Below are 24,784 nucleotides of genomic sequence, written 5' to 3'. Positions count from 1 at the left end.
CACTACAGTTTGCACAATCTCCTCACACATTACATGAAAGAGTTACAAAGTAGTAAATACTCTTGGGGCAGGTATTTTTAGGATTGCTTTTAATACAATAGAAGTGTAACTGTAAGTTTTTCTTTTGCTGCCACACATGCAAGACAACTGTAATTGTACCATATGAGGGCACTTGGCACTTTGGATCAGAAGCTGAGCAGCACTACTGGCCACAGCAACTCCTTTTGAATAAGGAGTTGAGACCTTCTATGAACAGCAACACATAAATGAAGAACACACTAAAAACATCACATTTGGCCCATTTTGTAGATTTGACCACTCTGTGACACCTCTTTGAAGAAAGTGTTCTGATATTTCATAGACTATATTAAGAGATACAGCAAGCTGAAGGTGTTCAAGTAATTCCACCACCTCACAAAGGGGTGGAAGTCAAGCTCATTTCCTAGCAACCATGGGCTAGTAGTTCTTGGTATATGTTAAGAAATCCATCAAGTGAAGCGATGAGTTCAGGTTTTGGCAGTTTGGAAGTTACCAACAGGCAGTGTCCTCACTTCATCCACTCGACTTTTGTGGATCTGGAAGGCTGGCGTCACCCAGCGGCCACAAGAACACTGGTCCCCCCTCCAGCTGAAGGAGCCCAGCTTCGACATACATTTGGGACACAGAAGCTGCAAGAAAAACCCAGGACTCGGTCTAAGACATGTGTTGATGTGGATCTAGTTAGAAACAGGCCAAAAGGCCAAACTGGAAGGGCTCTTTAGCCCTAGGGTGTAGCAGGCAGCTGTGCTGGCAGAAGGGAGGGTGTAGAGATGCCGCTGCTGGGACCTGCTGGGATTCCAAGACAGTTTTACCAGGGTCCAAAAGACTCAGCCTGGGACCACAACAGGCTTCTGAAGTCCCAAAATCTTTCTCATAATAGAAACAAATAGCAGATAAACCCTCTCCAAGATCCTGGATGGTGTTGTCAGCTCAAGCAGAGCATCAGCTCATTTCCTTTTTACATTTAGGCATCTGCCCATAAGCTGCAAAATTCACATCAGGAAGGCTGGGAGGCCTAGGACTTTGTGTAGGGGTTTTCCTTTCAGGGAAGAAACACAATTCTGCCTTTGGAAAAAAAAAAAAAACAAAAAACAAACAAACAAACAAAAAAAAAACAACCCAAAAAAAACCATCCAAACCAAAACTCCAAAGAATAAAGTGCATGCTCCAGTTCACCTGTCCTTCCATTACTCCGAGCAATGCCGGTTCCATCCACTGCACAGGCTCGATGAAGTACGAGGTGCACTTTTCCTGGCCATTCCCAGAAAGCTGTGAAGACTCTGTTATCCTCTTGTGGGCAAAAGCTGTCGGTCCCATTCCTTCCGTGTGGGACAAAATGCTGGAGCCACGGAACAGAGCGCGTCTGCCCTCCAGGACAAGGGAAAGTAGAAGTAAAACAAACAGGTTTTTTAACTGGACAAATCTACAGACAATAGAAAATAAGGATATGGGCCTCTGACTCTGAATAATTAAACAGGAGTACAAAGTCTACATTTTTTTGATTAGTCTAGAAGGTTCACAAGCACCACTCCAGGGAACAAAAGGTTTTGTATTTTGTACTTTTGATTTTATTTTTTTTTTTCGCAAACACAGGAAACTTAGCTCATCCCTGTCCTGACAACAATGACAATGCCCACTGATTCACAGAGGTTATTCTACTCTTGAGTAGATTTCACAATGATGTTTTAAGGAGAAATATCAAGTATTTTATATATATATATAAATACATATTTAACATATAACGTACCTGCATTTCCTGCATCTGTAGAGAACCTCTGTGTTCAAAGTTTGACATACAGTGGTAGGATCAACTGCAAAGACTTCTCGGGGCAAGTCTTGAGGTTCTGCAGAGGGGTCAGGACCATGTTGTGAATCAGATCAGCTCAGCCATGCTGCATTCCTGGGAATGAGACACGACTGTGCCTCAGCCCAAGTCACAGCCTGCAGGAGCCACCTTTCATTTCATTTGTCCTCTCACCAAATCCACTAGATTAAGCTAAAAAAAAAAGGAGCCTCATCCTGCCATACCTAAGACTGGGATTTGTTTAATGCAAGGAACTGAGATCTAGAGTATGGCCTCAACCATGGTAAAATAATGATATTTTACTTTATGTTCTTACTTCAGCAGAAAGTAAAGGCAGAGGAGGTTTCTGAGCAGTTGTGCCAATGTTTGAGTGCCCAAAATACAGAATGTCAGCTTGCAAATGAGAACTGCTTAGGACAATGATACATAAAGGGCAACAGCACTGTGATGCAACGCTGAGATCTTGCAAGAAAAGCTACAGATTATTATTTTATTATAAAATTACACCAATGTACATGTATATTTTGTGAATTAAAGCATGAAAATGTACTTCATTACATGCATTTCAACTTTATCTCAAGTTTTCCACGTTATTTTTTTCATCACATTGACATATTTTCTGAGGCTGCTGTTTGCTTTGCCAGGGATGTAAAAATCACGAAAAGCATCAAATTGACCTTTACCATTTTTTGCACTTTACTAAAGAGTGCAGCTCCTTACACATCTTATTTCCCACGCGTGTCCCAAAGGCACATTTTTTTCCCCCCACTGATGAGCTGGGATTCTCGAGGGCTGGTATAGCGTGAATGCTTGCCCTGGCCAAGTGCAGGCTGGGCTCCTTTGAGGGCAACACTCGAAGCCAAGCCCCTTTGCCAGAATGCCTTCCGCGTTCCTTCCAGCCAGTTCCCCTCCCTGGGAGACTGCTCCGCGCACCCGCCGTGCTCCCACTCACCGGAGAACCTCTCGCTGAGCATCTCCAGCCGGTACCGCTTGTAGAGGACGCTGCTGGTGTCCACGGCGCACCCCATCGCCTCGTAGAGCTTCAGCTGCCCCTGGAAGCCCGGGTTCACCCTGCGGCGGGGTCGAGAGCAGAGCGGGGTGAGGGGGGCGCCGGCCGGGCGGGCGGGCGGGCGCGGGGGGCGCGGCCGGGGCACTCACTGCGCGTCCGGCTTGGCGGCCCTGACGGCGGCCAGCGCCTCCTCCCAGCCGAGCCCCTGCGTCTTCATCAGGTAGGCGGCCACCACGGCCACGCTGCGGCTCACCCCGGCGTGGCTGCAAGGCAAGGGCGGCCCGTCAGCGGCAGCGCCGCCGCGGGCAGCGCTCGGCCCCGCCGCGGCCCCGGGCTCACCAGCGGACGAGCGCGGCGCCGCCGCCCGCCCGGGCCGCGCCCAGGAACGCGGCGCACTCGTCCAGGCGGCTCAGCAGGTCCGCGCCGGGCTCGTCCCGCGCCCGGACGTGCATGGCCCGCACCCCCGGCACGGCCGGCGGCTCCTCCGCGTCCACCGTCAGCACCGCCACCACCCCCGCCGCCGCCAGCGCCTCCGGGGACGAGCACGACTCGGCGCCGCCCACGTAGAGCCCCGCCAGCACCGGCACCATCCCGCCGGGAGCCGCCATGGCTGCGGGGGGCGGGAGGGAAGCGCCGCCCCGGCACGGCGCCGCTTTCCGTTTCCCGTGCCAGGAGGGAGGGAGTGATTTCCGTAGTAATCGTCGCGCAGCCGCTCCTGACGGGGCGAGTCTCTCCTCGCCGCCTCTACGAGTGTCTGTCTTGACTCGTCTTTTTTTCCCCCACCCCTCCGTCTCCTTACAAATGCTCAGAAAACAAATATGGATCACAGGGGCGGTGAGGTTGCGAGGGATCACAGTGGGTCATTTGGCCCAACCTGCCTGCTCAAGCAGGGTCGTCCAAGAGTACATGGTACAGTGTGAAAAATGCAGATTAAATGATTGGCTCTTCGCAAGTATTAAATTGAATTTAATATTATGACATATTATAATATATGTGTTATGTTGGAAAGTTATTTTGTAGTACTGTATTAATCCTTTTTGAGTAGTGTATTAAATATAGTTTTAGGTTATAACATAATGTTAAAATAGAAACTATGTGATGTAAGATATTAGTTTCTAACTAGCTCAAGAAAGGGATGAGATAATCAAGCAATTCTTCGCACAGCGATAACAGCAACAACACACCTAAAGAGTTACTGCCTTCTTATCGGAAAAGACAAACATTCTTCCACCTCCTCTCCGTCTTTAAGGAGACACCAGGATTAAGAAGAAGAAGTTGACAATAACAAGAGAACACCCTTTGTTTGAAAAGAATTTGTGCATCATCTATGAGATGTATGAATATGCAACAGGCTACTGCTTTTAAGGGTTAATCCTTTGTTAGCATGTGTGCTTTCAGGGCTTAAAAGGCCTAGGACTGGACTGTCCATATTTCTTTTTTTTTATTGTCCTTTATTGTCCTAACTCTGATTGTCCAAATTCTTGTTACTCTATTTTTATTACCATTTTATTACTATTAAACTTTAAAATTTTTAAAACAAGTGATTGACGTTTTTCACATACAGGATTGTGTCCAGACGGTTCTGGAGTATCTCCAGTGAAGGAGACTCCTGACAGACAACACAGAGAATAGAAATTTTCAGCTCCCCTTGAAGCTGCTAAATAGAACTTAAATACTAACTAGTAAAATAGATAAAAGAGTATGAAAGTAGACACATGGGATGGTAATTATAGCTGGAACCAGTGGATAAACAGTTAATGAGGAATATAGTGGTTTTTGTGGCAAAGCCATGTAACAAGAAGCAACAGCACATGCCCTAAAAGAAGCTCAAACCAAAGTCATCTGCATCATTGGGGGTGTCAGGAAAATCCACAAACGCCAGAGGTTTATGTCCAAAAAGGAGACAGAGGTATCCTGCAACTTTATTCAAATGAAGGGAGAGTTCACTGGAGCACACACCTGCAGGGTTTTCTCTCTCAGGGTTTTGGAGGGCACAGCCACCTTTCATCCTAAACTCCCAGCTGCATGTTGCCCTCTTCCCTTCCCCATTGCTGAGGTACTCAGAAGGTACAGCCTTCCTGAACTGCCTGCCGCATATTCCCCCCTTGAACCTACTATTTTACCCCAAAATTCAGAAGTTCAGGCTTGTGCAGACCCTTGTCTATTTCAGGAACCAAGCTCTCTGGGCTCTGCAACAAACCTGCTGCCCAAAGTTGGCAGAGACATTACGACCCATTTCAAAGACTTTAGCACCCATACCTTCACCCATCAAATTGTAAAGACGTTAGCTTTTTTTTAGGGCCACTCAGTGAGTATGACCAACAGAGACCCCTTTAGATGACCCTCTAGGACCATAAAGGACTTCTGAGGTGGATCCATGCAAATTAGTTCTAGGAAAAGTGATGTTTCTGTATAGGAAGTACACTGCAATGAATATGTATGGTCATGATGGAATTTTGCTCTGGACACAGCTATATTAGAGCAGATACCTTCTGGGAATCCAGCACACTTATAATAAAGAATCCCTGCTTTCTAATACTTCAAATTGTGTTAGAAAGTTTGTTTGCCAGCTATTTTCTGTCTCACTCCACACCTCTCTGGACAACTTATTCCAGTGCATGATCACACACACAATACATTTCTTCCTCATAGTCAGGAGGAAGAACTGTGCATCAGTTTCTGCCTGTGTCCTAGTGGCTGGCACCAGTGACAAGAGCCTGGCTCCATCCACTTTTTATGATGGCAAAATGCCTGATTTTGTTATAAAGACCTGTGCTACGCCCTTTCCATGGCTGGGACACAGAACCTAACCCTGTCTCCACTATATGGGATAGAAGAGCCTAAAGTCCCTAATTACCATCACTGGGGGATTGTTCTAGTGTGGCTTCGTGCGAGACAGCTGTCAGCAAAACTGTTGCAAAAACATCTGCAAGGGCCTCTGGGATCCTTGCAGGATGCTGACTAGCCACGGAGGAGGTGAGACTGGCAGTCACCTCAGACTTGATAAGGTGAGACTGAAACTAGCTGCGAAGGGAGATCGTTATCCCTTTCCTGCAGGAGAGGCGGATAGAGCTGTGGTGCCGCAGAGCAGCTGTCGTGCTGCAGGAGGGATGGGCCACCACAGACGTGCTGCTGAGGATGCTACCCACGAGACTCTTCCTCACCAGTGCCAGCAGACAGCACGCAGCAGTTGCCAGTCTTGCTGGGAGATGGGTAGTGGGATGGCAGCCCCCAGAGCTGTGGAGTTTCCATGTGCTGCTAGTGGCCCACTGAGCAGACTGAGACGACTCTTTGTAGTTGAGATTGGCCCCAAGGTTTCCAAGGGTTCAAGGGCACTGCTTAAAGTTTGCTGCCATCCTGCCTCACCTCCCATGCTTGCCCTAGTGCTTGTGTGATTGTGGGATTGTGCAGCAGTTCAGCTGGCAAGCTGCTTCAGGGAAAGGCAGATCCTCTCTTTGGATGGATCAGTTCTAAATCGTATAAACATGATGCAGAGGGTGTGCCTATGTAACGAAAGGTTTACTGAAAAAGCATTTAAAAATGCAGGCAACTTTCCAGTAACAGCAGGGGAAAAAAAGCATACATGTTGAAAAGAAAGGCAGGTGGAAATTAAAACCAGATAAAACTGTTTATGAACCTTTACTTGTAAAAGCAGATAACAATTGTAGCAAACTACCATGGGGAAAAAACAGATTATTAATTTCTTGAGTGATCTGAAAAAAGTCTGCAGACAACTGCAAGTTACTGAAGGGGCTATGAGTTTTACAGCAGGGTTATATGATCCAGGTATTATGTGAATACTAAGGGGTGGTTAATAATCTCTCTTAACCTTCAAATCTGTGAATATGCAGGGGCAAACAGTACTGTCTGCAATTAAAACCAGGCAGGGTTTGATGCAGGATCCAAGAGGCTGGTCTAGCGGTAGTGTTAGCACTGCAGTCCTCCATGCTGCTTTCTAAAGCCATGGATAATGAGGGAATGTGAAAAAGATGTGATTTCAAACTGAAGAGCTGCAGTGGGGGTAAGTACAAAGTCCTTGGGGCAGAACCCACAGACAGCTCGGTACCTAATGGCTTCACACAACCGAAACTGCACACCCTAAACCTCACTGTTTCCCTGCACCCCCCCCTTCGCTGTGTTTGCCACCTGCAGCCTGAGGCGTTGTGTCCTGAATTTGCTCATGACTCCCAAATTAGAGTAAATATTTCTTTTCAGTATGATTTGCAAACGCTTGTTCTCCCCCCACCTCCGCCTCCCCCCATCATCTTCTCCTCTACCACCAAAAATTGTGATGTTCTCCCCCAGGTTCCAGGAAACCATGTGACTAATTAAGCACTTGGGGTGAGCTCAGGTGCAAAGAAAAAGCCAGTCAGATGATGCGCTGCTGCCTACTCACTCCAGCAAGTGCATTCCATCTCTGCGTGTGTCTGCCCTGCTGCTTCCTAAGGGAAAGGAAAATGCCAGCCTTCTCTGGGCTGCCCACTGGATACTCACAGCACAACCAGGATCCAGCAAAACCGATTTTCCTGCTGTGGGCACAAAAGTGCTGCAGCCTGGGGAGAGGCATAACACCCTCTTCCCTCCTAGAAGAATTTGTCTGCATCTTTCATCGCACAGCGGGGTGCCTCCGTTCCTTCTGGCTTTTGGGTAGTTTGGGGTTTGTACATCAGAGGATTTGTGAGAAGAGTCTGCAGCCTACAGACTGGGTTGCCAGGGGTGGCACACAGCAAAGTAGTGGGGACATCTTCAAAAAGCCATACATGAGAGACAGCAGCTCTGGATTTCTGTGTCTTCCTCACATCTAAATGCAACAGGAACTTACTTTGCATGGGTCCTGCTGGTGAAGGGGCCTGGTACCATTCCTTGCCTCTTGGAGAAAGGGTGTTTTGCCAAGCTCAGAACTCTGTGGGAGCTGGGAAGTCCTCCGTGGCAGCATTGCATCCCTTAGAGCAGGGACTTTATAGCAGTCACAGTGCTTCTAGCAGCAAATTCAACTTCTGATTTTTGAAAGGCTGCTGTTCCCTGCATAACTACACTCTATGTGTCTATATTCATGTGATTACATTTATCCATATATCAGGATGAAGAATTGCTTCATCTTCCAGCAGGAAACCTCAGACTTGCAGAGGCAGCTAGGGAAACAACAGAGAAAGAGGCTCACTCTTGAGGCTCTGCAGGAGGATTTCATCATAACCCTGTGTGTGTGGGATGTTCCTACCTGTCTCCACTCTCTCAGCATCTGCAGACATGCAGTTACTCCACATGTCAGACAAAAAAGAAGAGTTTTCCAACTGCAGATCTGATGCTCAATTACAGAATGGAGCGTGACAGCTACTACTACTGGGTATTAATAACTCAGCTTCACTTTATGGCTTTAACAGATGTAGCAACCAAGATTTATGATGACACATTACGTTCAGCAATGCATCACATAAGGAAACTAATCTGACAGTGCCAGGTCACTGAGCTCACTTACAGGCTTTTAAGTGAGTTTTTTTCTGCCAGATTTGCTGCCCTATTTACTGGATAAAAATGAACAACTTGCACTGTTTTAATATAACCCTGTACTTGCCTTTGTTTTGGCAGCTCACAGACTCTTTTCCCTTTGTCACTGCTGTGAAAAATGCAGATTATATGGCTCTACGCAGATATTTACTGTATGTATTATGCTAGGTTGAAAAGTTATGCTGTAGTAACATTTTAATAATATAGTAAATGTAGTTTTGTAATTGAAATTAAGCTGTAGTAGTTAAAATAGAAAATATGTGTGTGTGGTATTCTTTTTGCTCAAGAGAAGGAGAAGATAATCAAGAAATTCTTCACACAGAGATAACAATTACAAAAACCCCTAAATCTTCCAGAGGAAAGGAATTTATGGCTTTCTTTATCAACAAAAAACCAAACTTCTCCAAACTCGACTTAGACTTCAAGGTGCCTGGGATTAACAGGAATTCCTCAACAAGTACCGGACGAACTTCTTGTTTTAAATAAATATATGCATATTCATGAAGTGATTTGTGTATGCAACAGGTTACCCCTCTTAAGGAGGGAATTCTCTTTTATCGGGGTCCTTCTCCTGGCTCACTTTTGTCCAGAGAGAGGTACCCAGCCCGGGCTGTAACTTTTTGCTGTTATTGTCTCTTTAATTGTCCTAACTCTAATTGTTTAATCTTTATTACTTTACTTGTATTAATTTTTTTCCAATTTATTTTTATTAAACCTTTATAAATTTTAAAAACCAAGTGATTGGCGTTTATAACAACTGCCTTCCCAGGAGCCAGCTGATCCTTCTTCATTCCCCATTCTCTGTTTAAAAAATCTTTGAAACACATCCAGTGCTGTGTATCCTGAAGAAGGGTACACCCCAGGAGAAGGGAGGAGGGAGGAAGCTGGGAGGAAACACTGGAGCAACAGGCAGAGGTGAGGGATGGAGCAGCTGTGAGAGAAGGGGGAGGTAACAATTGTCCAAGAGCAGAGGGGCATGGTGGCTGCCAGCACTCACTGTCTTGTGGCAGGATTTTATCTGTATCCCAGCCACTCTTGGAGAAAGTGTCTTGCAAAGATTGGGATCACCCATTACTTCTCCCTAGACTTAGAATTAGAGCTGGCAGCAGGGAAGTCCTAAATAACTGCTAAACATTAAGATGGTACCCTGGAGCTGTGTTTGGGCCTGTGTCAGCCACCTCAGCAGCCACAGCACCTGAGCAGCAGCCCACGATTTTTAATCTCTTTAATCTCTCAGTCTCAGCAGTGGGCTGTATATTTCCATGCTTTCTATCCTCATGGCACCATAATCCACTGCACAGACACTGGTGTATGGGTAGCAGAAGGCAGCTTCTTCTCAGGGGTAAATGTGTTCATTCCTCAAAGATGCATGCCTCATTATTCCTGCAATTTACTTAGGAGCCTGGTCCATCTGGCTTTAATGGCATGTCCAATTCCCATCCCAAGGACCCTTTGTGTGGCACCCTTGAAAAGCAACTTAAAAGAACAAGTTTATTGTCAGGAGGTCTAAGTTCACTGCAGACAGTATTGTGCGGTGTACTGTTCCCCTGACAAACATTCAAGGTCTGCTAGTCAGAGGATAAAGAAAGCACCCTAAAATAGAGTTGAGAAACCTCTTTGTGTTTACAAATGTTTTTGTGAAACAAGAACTTTTAAACAAATAATGTAAAATATGAACTTTAAAGTATGGAGTTCACATTTCTTCCTTTGATTAATACTTTAGCATCCTTAATAGCAGTATCTGCTGCAGTTTATCTTTGTCTATATTGGTATCTAATAAATATTCCCAATAGAAAATATTTCTTAATAAGTACTTTAATTGCTCCCCATGCGGCAACAGAAAATATGCTGCCCAAAATCATCAGTTATTGTCAAAAGACAATATTATTTGAGGCAGAAATCTTGCTGAAGAAATATGCTTAAGAGGTGAGATCATTCACTGTTTTAATCTCCAAGTGAGACATTTCCTTACAAGTGGTTGTGCTTCTTTCATTTGTGCTACTATTTCTCTTTGAGCTCCCTACTTCTCTTTCTAATTTTAGAAACATAGGGGAAAAGCGTTGAGAGACATCTGGATCCTCATGTCCAGCTCCATACCACCATAGGCAATCATATTACATATTTTCTTTTCTAGCTGCATCTTAAACCTAGTTTTATTCCCTTCCAAGGAATAAAACTGGAGGCTCTGCAAGGCTCTGAAATCTCATGATTTATCTCATTGGACAACAAGATGGTAACTTGTCTCAAATCTGATTCTTGTGCCAATGTTATCCTTTAATTTAAATAGACATTTTTGTTTCCTGTTATTTATCCCAGTGGGGCAATATTGGAGCAAAATAAATAATTATCTAACCCATCCCTATTCCTGCTCAGCTTTGGCTTTTTTGGTGAAACAAGGCAGGTCTATTGTGTTTGCTAGGCAAAAAGGAGCTTTCCAGTTTCCTCATTCAAGGCCAGCTCTTCTCCATATGTGTGCAGGTTTTAATTCATCTTTCTTGACTGTGTATGGCCAAACAGTATAACAGATGTAGAGGTGATTTTTATTTTCCGATGCTTTGTAAGTACTTTTTTTACTTCTACTAGGATTATGTCAGCTGGCCTGTCTTAGGTTGTGTTGATTTTTTCCCCCCGCTTCTATTAAGTCCTGATTATCCTAACAAAAGGCAGATACCCCTGTATTTGATGAAACATTATGTTCTCAGCAGAAATTGTAACTTTTGCCCCAAGAACACACGATCTCGCACCCTGCACTATTAACCACCGGCTGATTTTTATGACACTGCATCTCCAACTTGATTCCTGTCCAGTCTTTCCATCATCCTTGTCCGTGCACGCAGAGCCTCCCACAGCCCGTCAGCCACAGTTTCCAGTAGCACGCTGTTTCAGCATTGCCCTAACATCTTTTGGAGCCCATCCTTGCAGGTTCTGGATGAGCGCCTGGTTTGTCTGTTTCCAATGGAGCACCACAGAGAACTCTTTGGCAGAACTGGACATCTGGGATCTCTGCTGACAGCTCTTCTATCTGGGATAAGGTGCCTTCGGGAAAGCCCTGTTGTATTTCAGTCAGCCCACAGATTCAATCACAGAACCAATTAGGTTGGAAAAGATCTCTGAGGTCATCAAGTCCAGCCTATGACCAAACACTACCATGTCAACTAGATAATGACACCAAGTCCCATACCCAGTCTTCCTTTAAACAACTCCAGAAATGGTGACTCCATCATCTCCCTAGGCAATCCATTCCAGTGCCTAATCTCCATTTCAGTGAAGAATTTCTTCCTAATGTCCAACCTGAACTTGTCACAGCTTAAGACTGTGTCATCTCCTGTCACTTGTTGCCTGGAAGAAGAGACTGATCACCACCCATCTACATCCTCCTCTCAGGCAGTTGTAGAGTGCAATAAGGTCTCTCCTGAGCCTCTTTTTCTCCAGACTAAACAACCCCAGCTCCTCCACCAACGTCGTTGCTCTTCTTTGGAGGCGCTCCAGCCCCACAATGTCCTTCCTGAACCGAGGGGCCCTTGAAAGTTTGTATTTATAGACAAGCTTTATATACAAGTATGCATTTATGTGGGACTGGGGAGCTGGGCGCTGTGCGTGGAGTTCGCGGGGCGAGCCCCCGAGATGGCGGGCGAGGGCTCCAGGGCTCGGGCGGCCGCCCCCGTCCACTCCTCGGCCCGAGCGCCGCGGGGCTCCCCGGGCGGAGCGCCCGGCGGCCGGACCGGCGGCCAGAGCCGCCCCCGCTGCGGCGGGAGGGCCGGGCCGGGCCGGGCCGGGCCGGGCGGGGCGGGGCGGGGCGGGGCGGGGCGGGGCGGCCATGGAGGGCCATAAAGGGCGGTCGCGGGAAGTGGCGGGGCTGGCGTGGTTGCTCGGGGTGAGCGGCGGGGCCGGGGCGAGCGGCGGGGCTGGGGCTGGGGCTGGGGCTGGGGCTGGGGCTGGGGCTGGGGCTGGGGCTGGGGCTGGGGCTGGGGCTGGGGCTGGGGCTGGGGCTGGGGCTCGGGCTCGGGCTGGGGCTCCTCTCCCCTCTCCGGGGCGGGCGGGCTCTCCTGGGAGCAGGAGCTCAGCAGCGCTTCTGTCGTGGCTGTGGGTGTTGGAGGCGGCGCAAGGCGGAGGGAGCCGGACCTCCTGTCCCCAGCGCCGCTGGGCTCTGCGGGACAGGCCCGTGGACTTTTTTGGATGTTGTGTCAAATTATATGTCTTACAGGAGAAAGCTGCTGCTGCAAGGTAACGCACCTCGTCGTGACCAAGGTGAAGGTGTGTAGTCCTCGCTCTTTTTTTACTTCTGGTTTGAGTGTTGTATTCGATACTCTTTACGCTCGGTATTAAAAGTAGTTAGCGTCTCTTGCCTCCCTAGTGGTTTTCTTCCCAAGGAGTAGCTTCAGGTGTCAGATCTTGTGAAGGGAGTGGCTGGCAGTGAAGCAAGAGGCATGGGAGCTGTTAGCATCCCAAATGCACTGGAGTCGCTAGGAATCTGTTGTCACTAACATAAACCTTGCTGAGTAGGCAAACACTAGTGATTTGAGGGTGGGAGGCTTTGGAGGTTGACAGTCTGAGAATTAAACCCTCCACTGAACTGGAAATGAAATACTTTGTCTTCTGCCTGCCAAGGGCAGCAATGTGCATTATTCTCCTAGGTGAGGGTCACCAAGCAGAACCAAGTGTGTGTGGTGGGGTTGGAAGCACTGGTCCAAGTCCTTTCTGGTCACTGCGTTAGTGAGATGCGTGTGTTGTCTTGGCTGCAGAGAGGGCTACAAATGGGAAGAAGGAGAGAAAATAGTTTTGGAGGCAGTAGCTGAAAGGACTTGCAGCTTCAGTTAGAAGTCGTGGGAAGACTCTTATGTTCTTTAGTGATCTGAAGGATTTAATAGGAATACAGTCAGTTTACTAAGGAAATATACTTTAATGTGCTTGAACTGCCTGAGAGCAACTGCTGGCAGGCTTGATGCTTTTGTGTTTATGCTGTGTTGGAGCATTAAAGATCAAGCTTGAAGAACCTCTTGATTTGTCCTAGATTAATCATCTTGCAAATCAGAGGTTTGTTTCTACCTGCTGGTGCTGATGTGATCCATGGCAGCACAGTTTGTAATGCAGCAGCTCCTGCTCAAGGACAGAAGCTACTTCCCCAGAAGCATTTTAAGCTCACTGTGTACTTGCTCTAGGATTTTACTCTCCTCATCCAAAGAGGAGGCAGGTCGAATGAGTTGCACAAAAATGAAAAGCTAAAAAAAGGGGAGGTCTGAGATGACAATAGCTGTTCTTTGAAACTTGCTTTAAAATGTTCCATGCATTGTGCTATTGCACACTAGGAAACTATAGGGCTTGGGTTTTCCTTCTTGGTAGGCAAGAGTTAATTTTCTTAAGTTTGACTAGTCTGACCTTGGCAGCTGCAGTCTTCAGGAGTACTTGGGGCAGAAGAAGGTGAGGCCTCAATTAGTCTGTAGCTGTCAGGAAGCACCTGGCTACACAGAAACCTGGAACACTTTAAAAAAGAAAAGGGTATTAACACTAGTTTGAGTTGCACGACTGTAGAACATCTGTAAGTATCTCCATGCTACAAAAGGCAAGTGACTTAAGGAATCTTGTCACAGCTAATCAGATCATTCTCTTGTGCTTAAAATGTTCAGACAAGGCTGTGACCAAATCTGGTTAGTGAGATTCTGGATGTTAAAAGAGTAACATGAACTTGATATGCATTATCTGAATTTATCCCAGATTTTACAAGCTTGTTTGCCCTTCACAAATGAGTAGAACTTTGGGCAAGTATGAACATTTCCAGAAAGGCAGTTTGGTTAGGCAGTGTCTCTGAAGAAGGGTAAAGAGTTGCTTACAAAGACTGGAGTGCCCACTGAATGCTGTTACCTGAGTTGGCAGCTGAAATTCTGTCCAGGATTTTGAAGAGCTGCAGCTTTTTGCAGAAGCAAGACGTACTTGACTTTTATCCTGTGGGTGATAGATGCTGGATCATTTAGAAAGGAAAGTGTTCTATGTAAAGGAAGAAATCTCGTATCTCTGACAAAATTTAAGAGTTGTCAGTGGACTGGATGTCTAAGCCCTGAAACTAACACCTGAGGGTGTTCTACAGTTGTGTTAGTTGGAGACAGCAGTTTGAGACTTATATGCATCATGAAACAACTTCAGAGCTTAACTCTCAGAAGTGCTTTGCAGCTCATCTCACTTCTGCTGGTGCTGCTGATGACTTTAGCCTTAGTTTGTGTCATCTTTGGTAATTTCCATTTGACACAAACTACTTCCCTGAAGTAATTCTACCTCACCAAAAAAAAAAAACCTAATTGCAACTTATCTTTTTTTTTTTTTTTTGCCTGCACCAGTAGGAAAGCTGTTTCTCATTTCAGGTGAAAGGACTGCTGATAATCATTAATACATAGTTTTTTCTGTCTAGTTTGTGTCTGTGTGAATGGACAGAAAAACAGAGCCTGGGAGTACATCTAGGAAGCACAAACAGAAGCTCTGACTTGTCTTTTTCTATTTATATTCTACCTACAGTTTCTTTGGAGAAGAAAAGCCCAAAGATGGCATGCAAAGGAAGTAGCAGAGCAGACTCCATGTCCTGCAGTGTACTGAACTGGGAGCAGGTCAGCCGTCTGCACGAGGTTCTTACAGAGGTGGTTCCCATCCATGGCCGGGGGAACTTCCCGACGTTGAAGATAACTCTGAAGGACATTGTTCAGACGGTTCGGAGCCGGCTGAGCGAAGCAGGCATTGTGGTCCATGATGTCCGTCTGAATGGTTCTGCAGCTGGTCATGTCCTGGTCAAGGATAACGGGCTGGGATGCAAAGACCTGGATCTCGTTTTTCAAGTTTCTCTTCCAAGTGAGGCAGAGTTTCAGTTAGTTCGAGATGTGGTCTTGCGATCCCTCTTGAATTTCCTGCCGGAAGGAGTAAGCAAGCTGAAGATCAGTCCCGTAACACTGAAGGAAGCCTACATCCAGAAGCTGGTCAAAGTGTACACAGAGACTGACCGTTGGAGCTTGATATCACTTTCCAACAAGCATGGCAAAAACGTGGAGCTTAAGTTTGTAGACTGCATTCGGCGGCAGTTTGAGTTCAGTGTGGACTCGTTCCAGATCATTCTGGACTCCCTGCTCTTTTACTATGACTACTCAGAAACCCCTATGTCGGAGCACTTCCATCCAACTGTCATTGGGGAGAGCATGTATGGAGACTTTGAAGCAGCTTTTGATCACCTCCAGAACAAGTTGATAGCTACCAAAAATCCTGAAGAGATCCGAGGTGGTGGGCTACTGAAGTATAGTAACCTCTTAGTACGAGACTTCAGGCCCATGGATAAGCATGAGATCAAGACGCTGGAGCGCTACATGTGCTCCCGATTCTTCATAGACTTCCCAGACATCCTGGATCAGCAGCGCAAGCTGGAGACCTACCTGCAGAACCACTTCTCCAAAGAAGAGAGGAGCAAATATGACTACCTCATGATTCTGCGCAGGGTGGTGAATGAGAGCACTGTCTGCCTCATGGGGCATGAGCGAAGGCAGACTCTCAATTTGATTTCTCTGCTGGCACTCAAGGTGCTGGCAGAACAGAATGTCATCCCTAATGCCACTAATGTGACCTGTTACTACCAGCCAGCACCTTATGTCAGCGATGCAAACTTCAGCAACTACTACCTTGCAAGTGCCCCTGTGCTGTACAGGCAGTCTTACCCCACTTGGTTGCCTTGCAATTGATGGCTTCCCTCGAGTGGTCCTGGCTGGAGGCTACTGAAAGCCAGGAGTGTAAATATAGACAAGTAATAAATGTCAGTTGGATGTTCTCTAATGGAAACATGACTGTATCAGACTGTCCATTTCCTGGTGTGCAGTGGGATTATGCAGCCAGGTGACCTGCTATAAATCTTTAAGAGTATCTCTACAAATGCCAAAAAGCCTTATTACCTCTTCGTCGGGAGAAGAGAACCAGCAGCCAAATGTTAAGAGGAGCAGTTAAGAAACTTTGTACTAGCTCTGGAAGTTACTGTTAACATGGGATCTAAGTGGAGTATTCAGTAAACTGGGTTGGTTAATCGACTGTAAAATGCCTTAAGCAGAAGCTGCTCCTGGAGTAGCAGCAAAACTCTGTTTTCTATTTCCTAACCTCATTATTCTTCCTCAGTCCAAGTTCTGGCCAAATTTCTCTTGAACTAATTGTGCCAAGTCTGGGCTCATGTTATGCTTGGGTCGCTTTCACTTTGTGTCTTTGTAGAGCTGGTAACAGTATGGATACTGTCTGTCTTGTAGAGGACATAAATGTTGTTTCCTGTAGTGCCTATGGCTATGTGGTCCTGCCTTGAGTTCAAAATTAATTTCTTGGAAGTTGAGGATAGTTTAGTAAGTCTATTCATGTAGCATAAGCTGGTTAAATTTTTCTTGACTACAAAAACTTGGAAGGTGGCATTTCTAAAAAAAACACCAAAACATAATCTAAAACTTGGTAATGTAAAAAGTCCTTGAAATGAGGAATGGAAGCTTTAAATAGAATTGAAGCCACAGTTTGAACAGTTAACTTGGAAAAATATTCTTGAGTCCAGCATGAAGCTAAAGCTTTTCTGACTATCTTTCAAAACAATTTTGGCACAGTTGGAAAATAGCACAGCTCTTACCTTGGGGTTTGACCAGATTTTCTTCCTCACAGGTCTGCAGCAAAACCTACAAAAACCCTAAACAAAAATCCCAAGTCACTATAAATTGCAGGATTATGTGCATTCCTGCCACAGTATGAATTCTGAAAGTGCCTCCTAAAATTAATTTCTTGTTGTACAGCTTCAGGCTGGTTCTGAAGGTTTGCCTTTCTGTCACCACTGAGCTAACCACTGGGTTAGCACTATCACCTGGTTACTGTATGAGACAGCATTTTGAGTGGTTAGGGTAAAATTCTTCCTTCTTACTGCTCTTAACCCTCACTTGAAGAGGTGTACAAACCCTAAACAGAGCCCTCCACAGAAGCTGTATGTGTTGGAAGTCTGGGCCTGAGTTCAGAATAGTCTCTGGAAGAGTATGCACTCCCTTGGAGGTACAGAGGGCTGATCTTCCTGAAGGATGTGTGCTGAACTTGCTGCTTTGACACTCCTGGGCTTTATAAGGAAGGTTGAAAATTCCTCAGTTATTTATGTAGTGATGTTATTAACTGGATGATTTTCACTGAATTATAATAGTAAAATACATATAGCAATGATCTTGAGTTTCTTTTGTTTAACCAGAGATGTAGACTAGAAAGGCAAATCTTAGAGCTATTTATTATGTGCTGGTGCAATGTTCAAGAATGCTTGTTCACTGAATCTTTTTTATTACTTCTATAACTATTTATTACTGTTTCTGCAAGCTTGTAAGACCAAAGTGCCTGATCCGGCAAATGATTAAGGCTTAGAAGGTAAAGCAGAAAGCAGGTGGAACACCAATGTTTGGTTGCTATTCAAGGTGGAAAACAGCTGCAGTACTGTGCTTAAATGATGGTGAAAATTGCCTGCTCCTCATAAGACCAAGAAGTTCTTTCCACTTTTCATAACTACTTCATAAAGACTATCTCAACAGAGCAGAGGCTACTTCTCTGTTCAGACTTCATGTAGCTTAGGAAAGCAGGGAGGGATGCAACCTACCAAGTGGACTGTATGTAGCCAAGCAGGCTTTAGCTTAATTTCCTGAACAGTTTTGATAGCAACTTCAGTAGCAAAAAGACAAATAATTTGGTGGATTATATTGTGGGGTTTTTTCATTAAAGGCTTCCTGATTAGTTAACCAAAGTAGCTAAACATGAAAGCAAACCTGGCCTTTTACATTAACTATGGCTTGGACTTGGTGTGGTTTACAGACAAGACATCTGTCATCCAGGACTTTGACTTTTTAAAAACTAATGTCATGCCAGTGTTGTCATATGTGTTAAACTTAGTGCAAGCTTACTGCTGGAATGCAATCCTAGGCAAGAATAACTCCTGCATGGAAAGCAATACTTGGCCTAGTATAGAGTGTCACTATAAAGAAGACTTAAGAGTTTGTCATTGCTGTCATCTCTTGCATAGATGTTTTTGAAGCCAGCCTATGCTATAGCTACTGCAGAAGTGAGCAGTTGCCTAGAGGGGCTCAGACTGAGGTATTTGCCTTCTGTGAAGTCATGGCTGATCTTTAGGAACTGTTCTTGTGCATTGGCTCACGTAGAAGAAGTGGTGAGATGCTTGGGAGGAGTCCTCACAAGCTGGAAACACAGACTTGTTTTATTAATCTTTAATGCCTTGGCTGCTGAACATCAGGCCAGGTGCAGCTCCTGGAAAAGGAAAGACTGGAGAAGGAAAAAAGGCTGAATTGGATTCCTAGTGAGACAGAGCTATGAAGAAGTTAAGTTTCCTGCCATAAGTATTGTGTTTTTGCTGATGTAACTTGGTGCTGAGGCCTCTGAGGAAGCTCCACATTTAATTGCTACTCTCTGAACAGCTGAGTGTGTTGGTTTGAGCTTCGCAGGATTTTTGAGTTCCCTGTCTAGTTCTTAAGATGCTCAGATACATGGAAATACTGATGCTTTGTAACCTGGCTCTTAGATACTAAACCCTTGAATGGTTAAATTGTATATCCTGAAGCTGCACACAACCTGCTGCATTGACCCTGGAGTGCCAGGGATTGCTGGGGCACTGCTTGTCCCATTGCCTTCAAAATAATCCAGGCTTGGCAGGTAAAGCTGGTGTACTTGGTAGCTTTTCATCACTGTGCTGCAAGCAGCCTTTCTGTTCTGGGTTGTCCCGGCAGCTTTATGGTGCAAGTGGCAGTAGCTTAATTTGCTGTGGGTTAGCTGGTTTGAGTTCAGGTTTATGGTGACCCCTATTGCAAGGGGTAATTTGAGAATGAGCACTAGGTGAAAGTGATGACCCTAGGCCAAGTCTAGGATGCCTGCTTGGTTCAGTCACCCCTCTGCACTAATAATGCCTCTGCAAGCCTCTTGGGTGTCATGTGGAGGTTAGAGAGAGACTACTGTACTTCAGACTGTTACCTGATACATTCCCTCTGGGCAGTGGCATTAAAACAAAGCTGCAGTAACACTCAGTGCATCATTTCTCAGGATCAAGCTTCTACTAACTAGGCTGTGGTGTAAAATAGCTGTTTTCTTTGTGTAGCTTATAAGCACTGCTGGACAAAGCCAGTCTGAGGTTAAGCACCTGTTGACAGCATTTATTGCCAAGTTCCCCTTGACTTGCAGTTTATTGTTGTGACTTCCTCACTGTAAGATAGACTTTTTTTATTTGATAGAGATGCTACCAAAGAGACCTGGTAGAAGACTGTGTTTTAGTCACTTTGGTAAAATCCCTGTGCTGATCCATGGTGACTGTGAAAAGTTGTAAGCTAAAGCATAGATTGTGCTTACTCTGCTAAAGACTTACTTATTGCTGTGTTTGTCCTCAGCTCAGTCAGTCAGTCACTGAGTTGGGGGTTTAAGACTACTGCTTGCTTCTGAATAACCATTTTTCAAAAGATCCTCATGCTTTCACTTAATCACCTCCTCTACAAAGCAGTAGGTAGTATTTAAATCTAGTCCAAATACCTAAAGCTTTTTATTGAAACTTAAAGATCCATATTTTGAACTTGAGTTCTGGTGTTAAGCATTTGGTATGTGCCTATGCTTTGTGGGTTCCTGATTCCTAAAATAACCACTGATGTTAGTAGTGATCTCTTCTTGTCACTGTATGAATAGTTGGGAAAAGGCCTCTTAGAAGAGAGCCTGGACAAATTCCCTTAGTTCTAAACTGTCAGTGTACTGATGGTATTTGTTTCCCATTCCTCTCACTCAGCTCAGTCAGGATTCTGTAACTGTTAGGCACAGGAATGAGCAGTAAGTTGGCCACCAGCAGCTTGGTCTAATTTGGGAATTGGGATAGCCAAATGAATAATAAAACTTCTAGCCCTTACATCTAAGTCTTACTCAATTGTTTCTTGAATACAGTTGTGTATTTCATAAATGTTCTTTGTTTTCAAATAAGCTAGATATAGAGTGGGACATTGGTCTGTAGTAGAAACTTTGGGGGGGAATGGTTGGAGCACTCTGGATTTTCTCACTTCAATGTCTGAATTGGGCTTCTCTCTCTGAATAAAACTGCACTTTCCATTGAAATTTGTAAGGCCTTTATTCTTATGTTTTGTATTATTTTCTACTATTAAAAGAAGTCAGCTTTTGGAAAACCTGTCTCTCATCTCTTTGGAAGAAGTGAGTTTTTGTTTGTGGGGTTTTTTTTTTCTTTCTCTCCCTCCTTCTTTTAGCTGGCAAAACAGGGTACTAGAAATATTTGGATTTGTGATGAGCCCAAATGTGAGATTGGTCACAGTAACTTTGTCTACTGTTCTGCACTGTGGTGTTCACTTGTCACCCTTGGAAATTGGGGTTTGGACCTTAATGATGCTGAAATTCTTGTGCAAATAAACATATACTAAACAACCCTTGCCTCAAGCTGTTTTTGCATCTAAATAATACTGACAAAGTATCTGTAGAGCTTATTGACTGATGAGTGTGCAGGTGCACTTGTGAGGTGAGTAATAGTGTGGGGTACACAGTAATGCTTGCTTTAGATGTTATTCGAGGTACATATTTAATATCTGCCTCAACTTCTTGAGGATTAGTCAGTTAAGTGAGACATGATTAATCTTTCACTTTCACTATAGAGACAGCTACTAGAGAACCATTTTTGCCCTGTCTGACCATCATCTGGTCTCAACTTTAAGATGTGGTGAAACACAGACCTGTTAGGTAGGGTCTGGCCTGAACTAGAGCCTGACAGTCTGTTCTGTGACACACTCCATTTTATATGCTACTGCAAACTTCAACTCACAACTGAAGGGGGTGAGAAACAAAGTCAGCAATTGTTCTTCAGGTTATTTACGGTTTGAAAGCCTTGGCTTTCATGCTGTCCTAAACACTGATGCTACTATTAATGGTCAGTGGGAGTTGAGTAGGTCAAAGCTAAGTACAAGCTAGGGTTGTGTGGTATTCCTGCTGTTCTTGCTCTAGAATAAAGAATAAATTGTCTTTAAAAGTGTGCTTGCTTCTAATCCCCTCCAGAGCTCAGATGAACTCCAGCCTCAGTTAAGTATTGCTGGAGAAATTCCAGTCTCCAGGACCTTGTAACACCTGCATTGGAAAGGTCTGTGGAATTTAGAGGCGGTGTGATCCCATGGAAGCAATCATGAACCTTGTGTAGTCCATTTTCCAGATCTAATTGCTTCCCTATGAACTTAAGTAGAGAATAGATAATGCAGCTGGGCAACACAAACCATTTGCTGTCATCTAAAACTCTCTTACCTTAGCTCCTGCTTGTCACACCACAAAAGCTTTGGAGTTATTTTGGGTACCACCCTTATGTTTCTGGAAAACCAAGCTCAGCTTTGCAGGGTCAGATAGTGAAACAGCAAAATAGCTGTGGTTAGGCAAGTGCTGCCAGAGTACTCTGTATGTTCCATATAGAGCTTATATAATGGTAAACATTCAGAGGAACTAAAGAAAGATATTTTTGCTCTATTGCAGTTGTATTGTTAGCGAAAATAAATATCCTGTTCTGCTGTGTCTGCTAGAACTCTGCCTTCTCTGTGCTGTGCAAGATGAGCTCAGTCTTGTCATGGGCTGTGAGGTGTTAGACACATGGTAATCTATATTATTGTCATTATTCAGGTGTACTCATTCTCTCCTTCCTTCTGTGGTGGAACACTTAATGCTTTTGAAATCAGAGTATTCAAAGTGCCCTTACAGAGATAGAATAGTTGGTCCTATGAGAGAGAGAGAAAAAAAATCTGTGCATTCCTGCTTATTTAATATTACTTATTACATATTAGTTTATTTAGTTCATCAATACCTTAAATACCTGCAGTTGCTATGTTCACCAGTAAAATGACATTTTTATTTATCCAGCACATACCACTTGAATATGGCTATAAAGCATGGAAGTTGTGTTTTGCTGCAGTAGCAGTGCTGTGATCTGTTCTGCTTCATTTCAATGAGTTCCACATCCTATAGGCAAGACTGCCCAGCCAGGGAGTATTTAGCCTGCCAAACCTCAGTGATTTTCCTCCTAGGAAAAGGTTGAGTCATCACGCTGGAAAAAAAGTGAGTCTTGACAAAAACTGTGTGCAAAGCAGCTGCTAGAGCCTAAGCTGTTAGTTTGTGTATAGAATTAAGGAATCCAGTACATTTGTTAGTGTTATCCCTTTGGCCTTGGCTAAGTGGTTTAATTTACAAGCAGGAATGAGTTGCCTAGTCTATGCTGCAAAATGCTGGGCTGTTTTTGTCACTGGTAAGTAGATTAGAGGACAATCCATATCACCCCACTGCTTGGGGAATGGAGTAGTGCAAACTCTGGGACAAGTCTGGCCAAGACAGAGGACTGGCTGGTCTAGTCTGTGTCAATAACCTTTTGTCACTGAGAAACCTCTGTAGAAACTCCTTCATACTTCAGGAGACTCCCAACTCTTGACTGCACCTCAAGCAAAGGGAAAATGTTCCTCCCTTGCAAGAGAAGGGTTGAAGTGTGAGAATTCTAATTTACTCACTGCCCCTATGCAGCAAGGCAAATCTGAGTGTGCCAGATATGTGGAATGCCAACTACACCCACAGACTGGTCCCTTTGTGGGTGCCCTTCTTGCTTCAGAACTGACTGTCCACCTGCAACAATTCCCTTCCCCCCCCCCCCACTATTGCTTATCTGAAAAACTTACTCTGAAAGCTATATCTAAATGTTCCTCCCTGAAAGTTAGTGCCCTAAGCTTGCCCTAAAGATAGTGGCAATGCATCGTGTACTGGGAGAACCTGTTCTAATATTTGATTGTGGTCATTACTGAAAATTTCAACTGCATTTTCACACTGGGCTTTGGACTTCATCTTCAGCCTGTGGAGTGCTGCATCCTTACCAATAAGGCTGAGAAGTCCCAGACAGTTTCCTGCTATCCACTAACCTCTTCCATTCTTGGAAGAACTGCAGAAAGTGGGCATTTGAAGCTTTATGTAGTATACATTTGATTCAGAAGCTGCAAATGTTTTCTTCTGTAACTTCCTTGTTCCTGTTTCTTGTGACCCAGCACCAGCTGTTAGCTCAGTGCTCCACATAATCCCAAAAAACGGTGCTGAGGTTTTGAGCATCAAGTTCTTGATGTTTGTGTCCACAAACTCTGCCTGCCATTGTTACCATGGCGTTATGGCATGCCAAGTTCTTGTACCGAGTCAGTTATCCACAGTGATTTCAAATTCCATCTGCTGCTTTCTGAGGCAGCCTCTACCATCTGCTATCAACAACATCTGTGCTCTTGGTTTCCAGATGTGGTATTTTGCACTTGGGGGTACTAGAAAAACATTTTTTCTGAATTCTGTGGGCAAATACTCACAAAGTGGATGGACAGAGTAACTCATCTTCATTTTCTACCCTGCTGTCTTCAGTGTTGCATAGTTCTCACAGTTTTGCATTGTTCTTGCATACTGAAGGGTATGTGATGTGGTTGTGGGCACTTTGAAACCTGCAGGTGGTTTAAAACTAGTGTCAGCACAAAGTCCACAGAGGTACTGGACACAGGTTATTTTGGGAGTTTTTATTTGCTCTGCAAATACAGAGCAGAGACAGCAAAGAAACCTTATATTCTGTCAGTGCTTAACAGCACCTTCTCAGTCCTTTCCTCTGCACCCCCACATCTAAAACTCTGCAGTTAAAAATGTCCTTGGGGCTTACTGTCTAATTACTGATTTTACTTACTGTTCATAAGGAACAGATGAGTGATCAAAGGGTCTTTGGTTTGGCACAACTGAAGTGAAGAGCTCCGTATTTCTGCTCTTGTCATCACACCTGTAACTCATCAGAGTCATCTGCCTGTCTTGCTGCTCGTGTGGGGCTCCCCAAATGTTGCACAGCCCTGACTAATTGCCAGGACTGATGTAAATCTCTAGGCCCCTGTGAGTTCCCTTCCACTTTGTCCTCCTGGGCAGCTTTTCTTAAGGCTGGGACAAAGTAAGTTATTTTGGGGATGAGAGCCAGCCATAGGCACAAATTCCCTGTGAAACCAGTGGGAGTTTGTGCAGTGCTGTGAGGGATTTGCAGACAGCCTGGCAGACCTGAGTGGCATGGGCTTCTGTGTTACAGCTGTCCTGCTGCCCAGCTGTACTGGACTGTGTTTCCCCAAGCCCTGTTTGATCAGTGGGAGCAAAATGTGCAGATGGAGCTCAGCCTCCGGCATTAAATTCATGGAGTTACTCCAGAGAAATGCTGCTTGCAGGAAAAAATACCCCCAGCATCTGTTTTGGAGCAGAGGAAAATCTGAATGTGGAGTAATATTTCAGCTAAAGATGTGCATGCCTGAAATTGGTGGTTAGCCTCCCTCCTTGCAGCACTTCTCTGGTAGAAGGAGGATTCCTATTGCATACTGTTTCCCAGACCATGGGGCCCTGAAGAGAGGAAAAAGCACCTT

The 24,784-nt window shown here is 44.9% G+C and overlaps 2 protein-coding genes across 2 annotated transcripts; one reads left to right on the top strand and one right to left on the bottom strand.

The window, feature by feature from the left end:
- Nucleotides 1-72: 72 nt before the first annotated feature.
- On the bottom strand, nt 73-3,499 carry DUSP12 (dual specificity phosphatase 12). Its single transcript, XM_068181913.1, has 6 exons — nt 3,192-3,499; nt 3,002-3,115; nt 2,796-2,914; nt 1,787-1,883; nt 1,216-1,402; nt 73-668 (listed from the first exon to the last, which is right to left on the bottom strand). The coding sequence occupies exons 1-6, from the start codon at nt 3,458-3,460 to the stop codon at nt 507-509; spliced, it is 948 nt and encodes a 315-aa protein (XP_068038014.1). The 5' UTR covers nt 3,461-3,499; the 3' UTR covers nt 73-506.
- Nucleotides 3,500-12,514: 9,015 nt separating this feature from the next.
- TENT5C (terminal nucleotidyltransferase 5C) lies at nt 12,515-20,783 on the top strand. Its single transcript, XM_068181912.1, has 2 exons — nt 12,515-12,611; nt 14,862-20,783. The coding sequence occupies exons 1-2, from the start codon at nt 12,551-12,553 to the stop codon at nt 16,061-16,063; spliced, it is 1,263 nt and encodes a 420-aa protein (XP_068038013.1). The 5' UTR covers nt 12,515-12,550; the 3' UTR covers nt 16,064-20,783.
- The last annotated feature ends 4,001 nt before the right edge of the window (nt 20,784-24,784 follow it).

Source organism: Anomalospiza imberbis, chromosome 2, assembly GCF_031753505.1.
Source record: "Anomalospiza imberbis isolate Cuckoo-Finch-1a 21T00152 chromosome 2, ASM3175350v1, whole genome shotgun sequence".
Lineage (NCBI taxonomy): Eukaryota > Metazoa > Chordata > Aves > Passeriformes > Viduidae > Anomalospiza > Anomalospiza imberbis.
The sequence above is the reverse complement of the archived record's forward strand: the minus strand, read 5'-3'. Positions and strand labels throughout refer to the sequence as shown.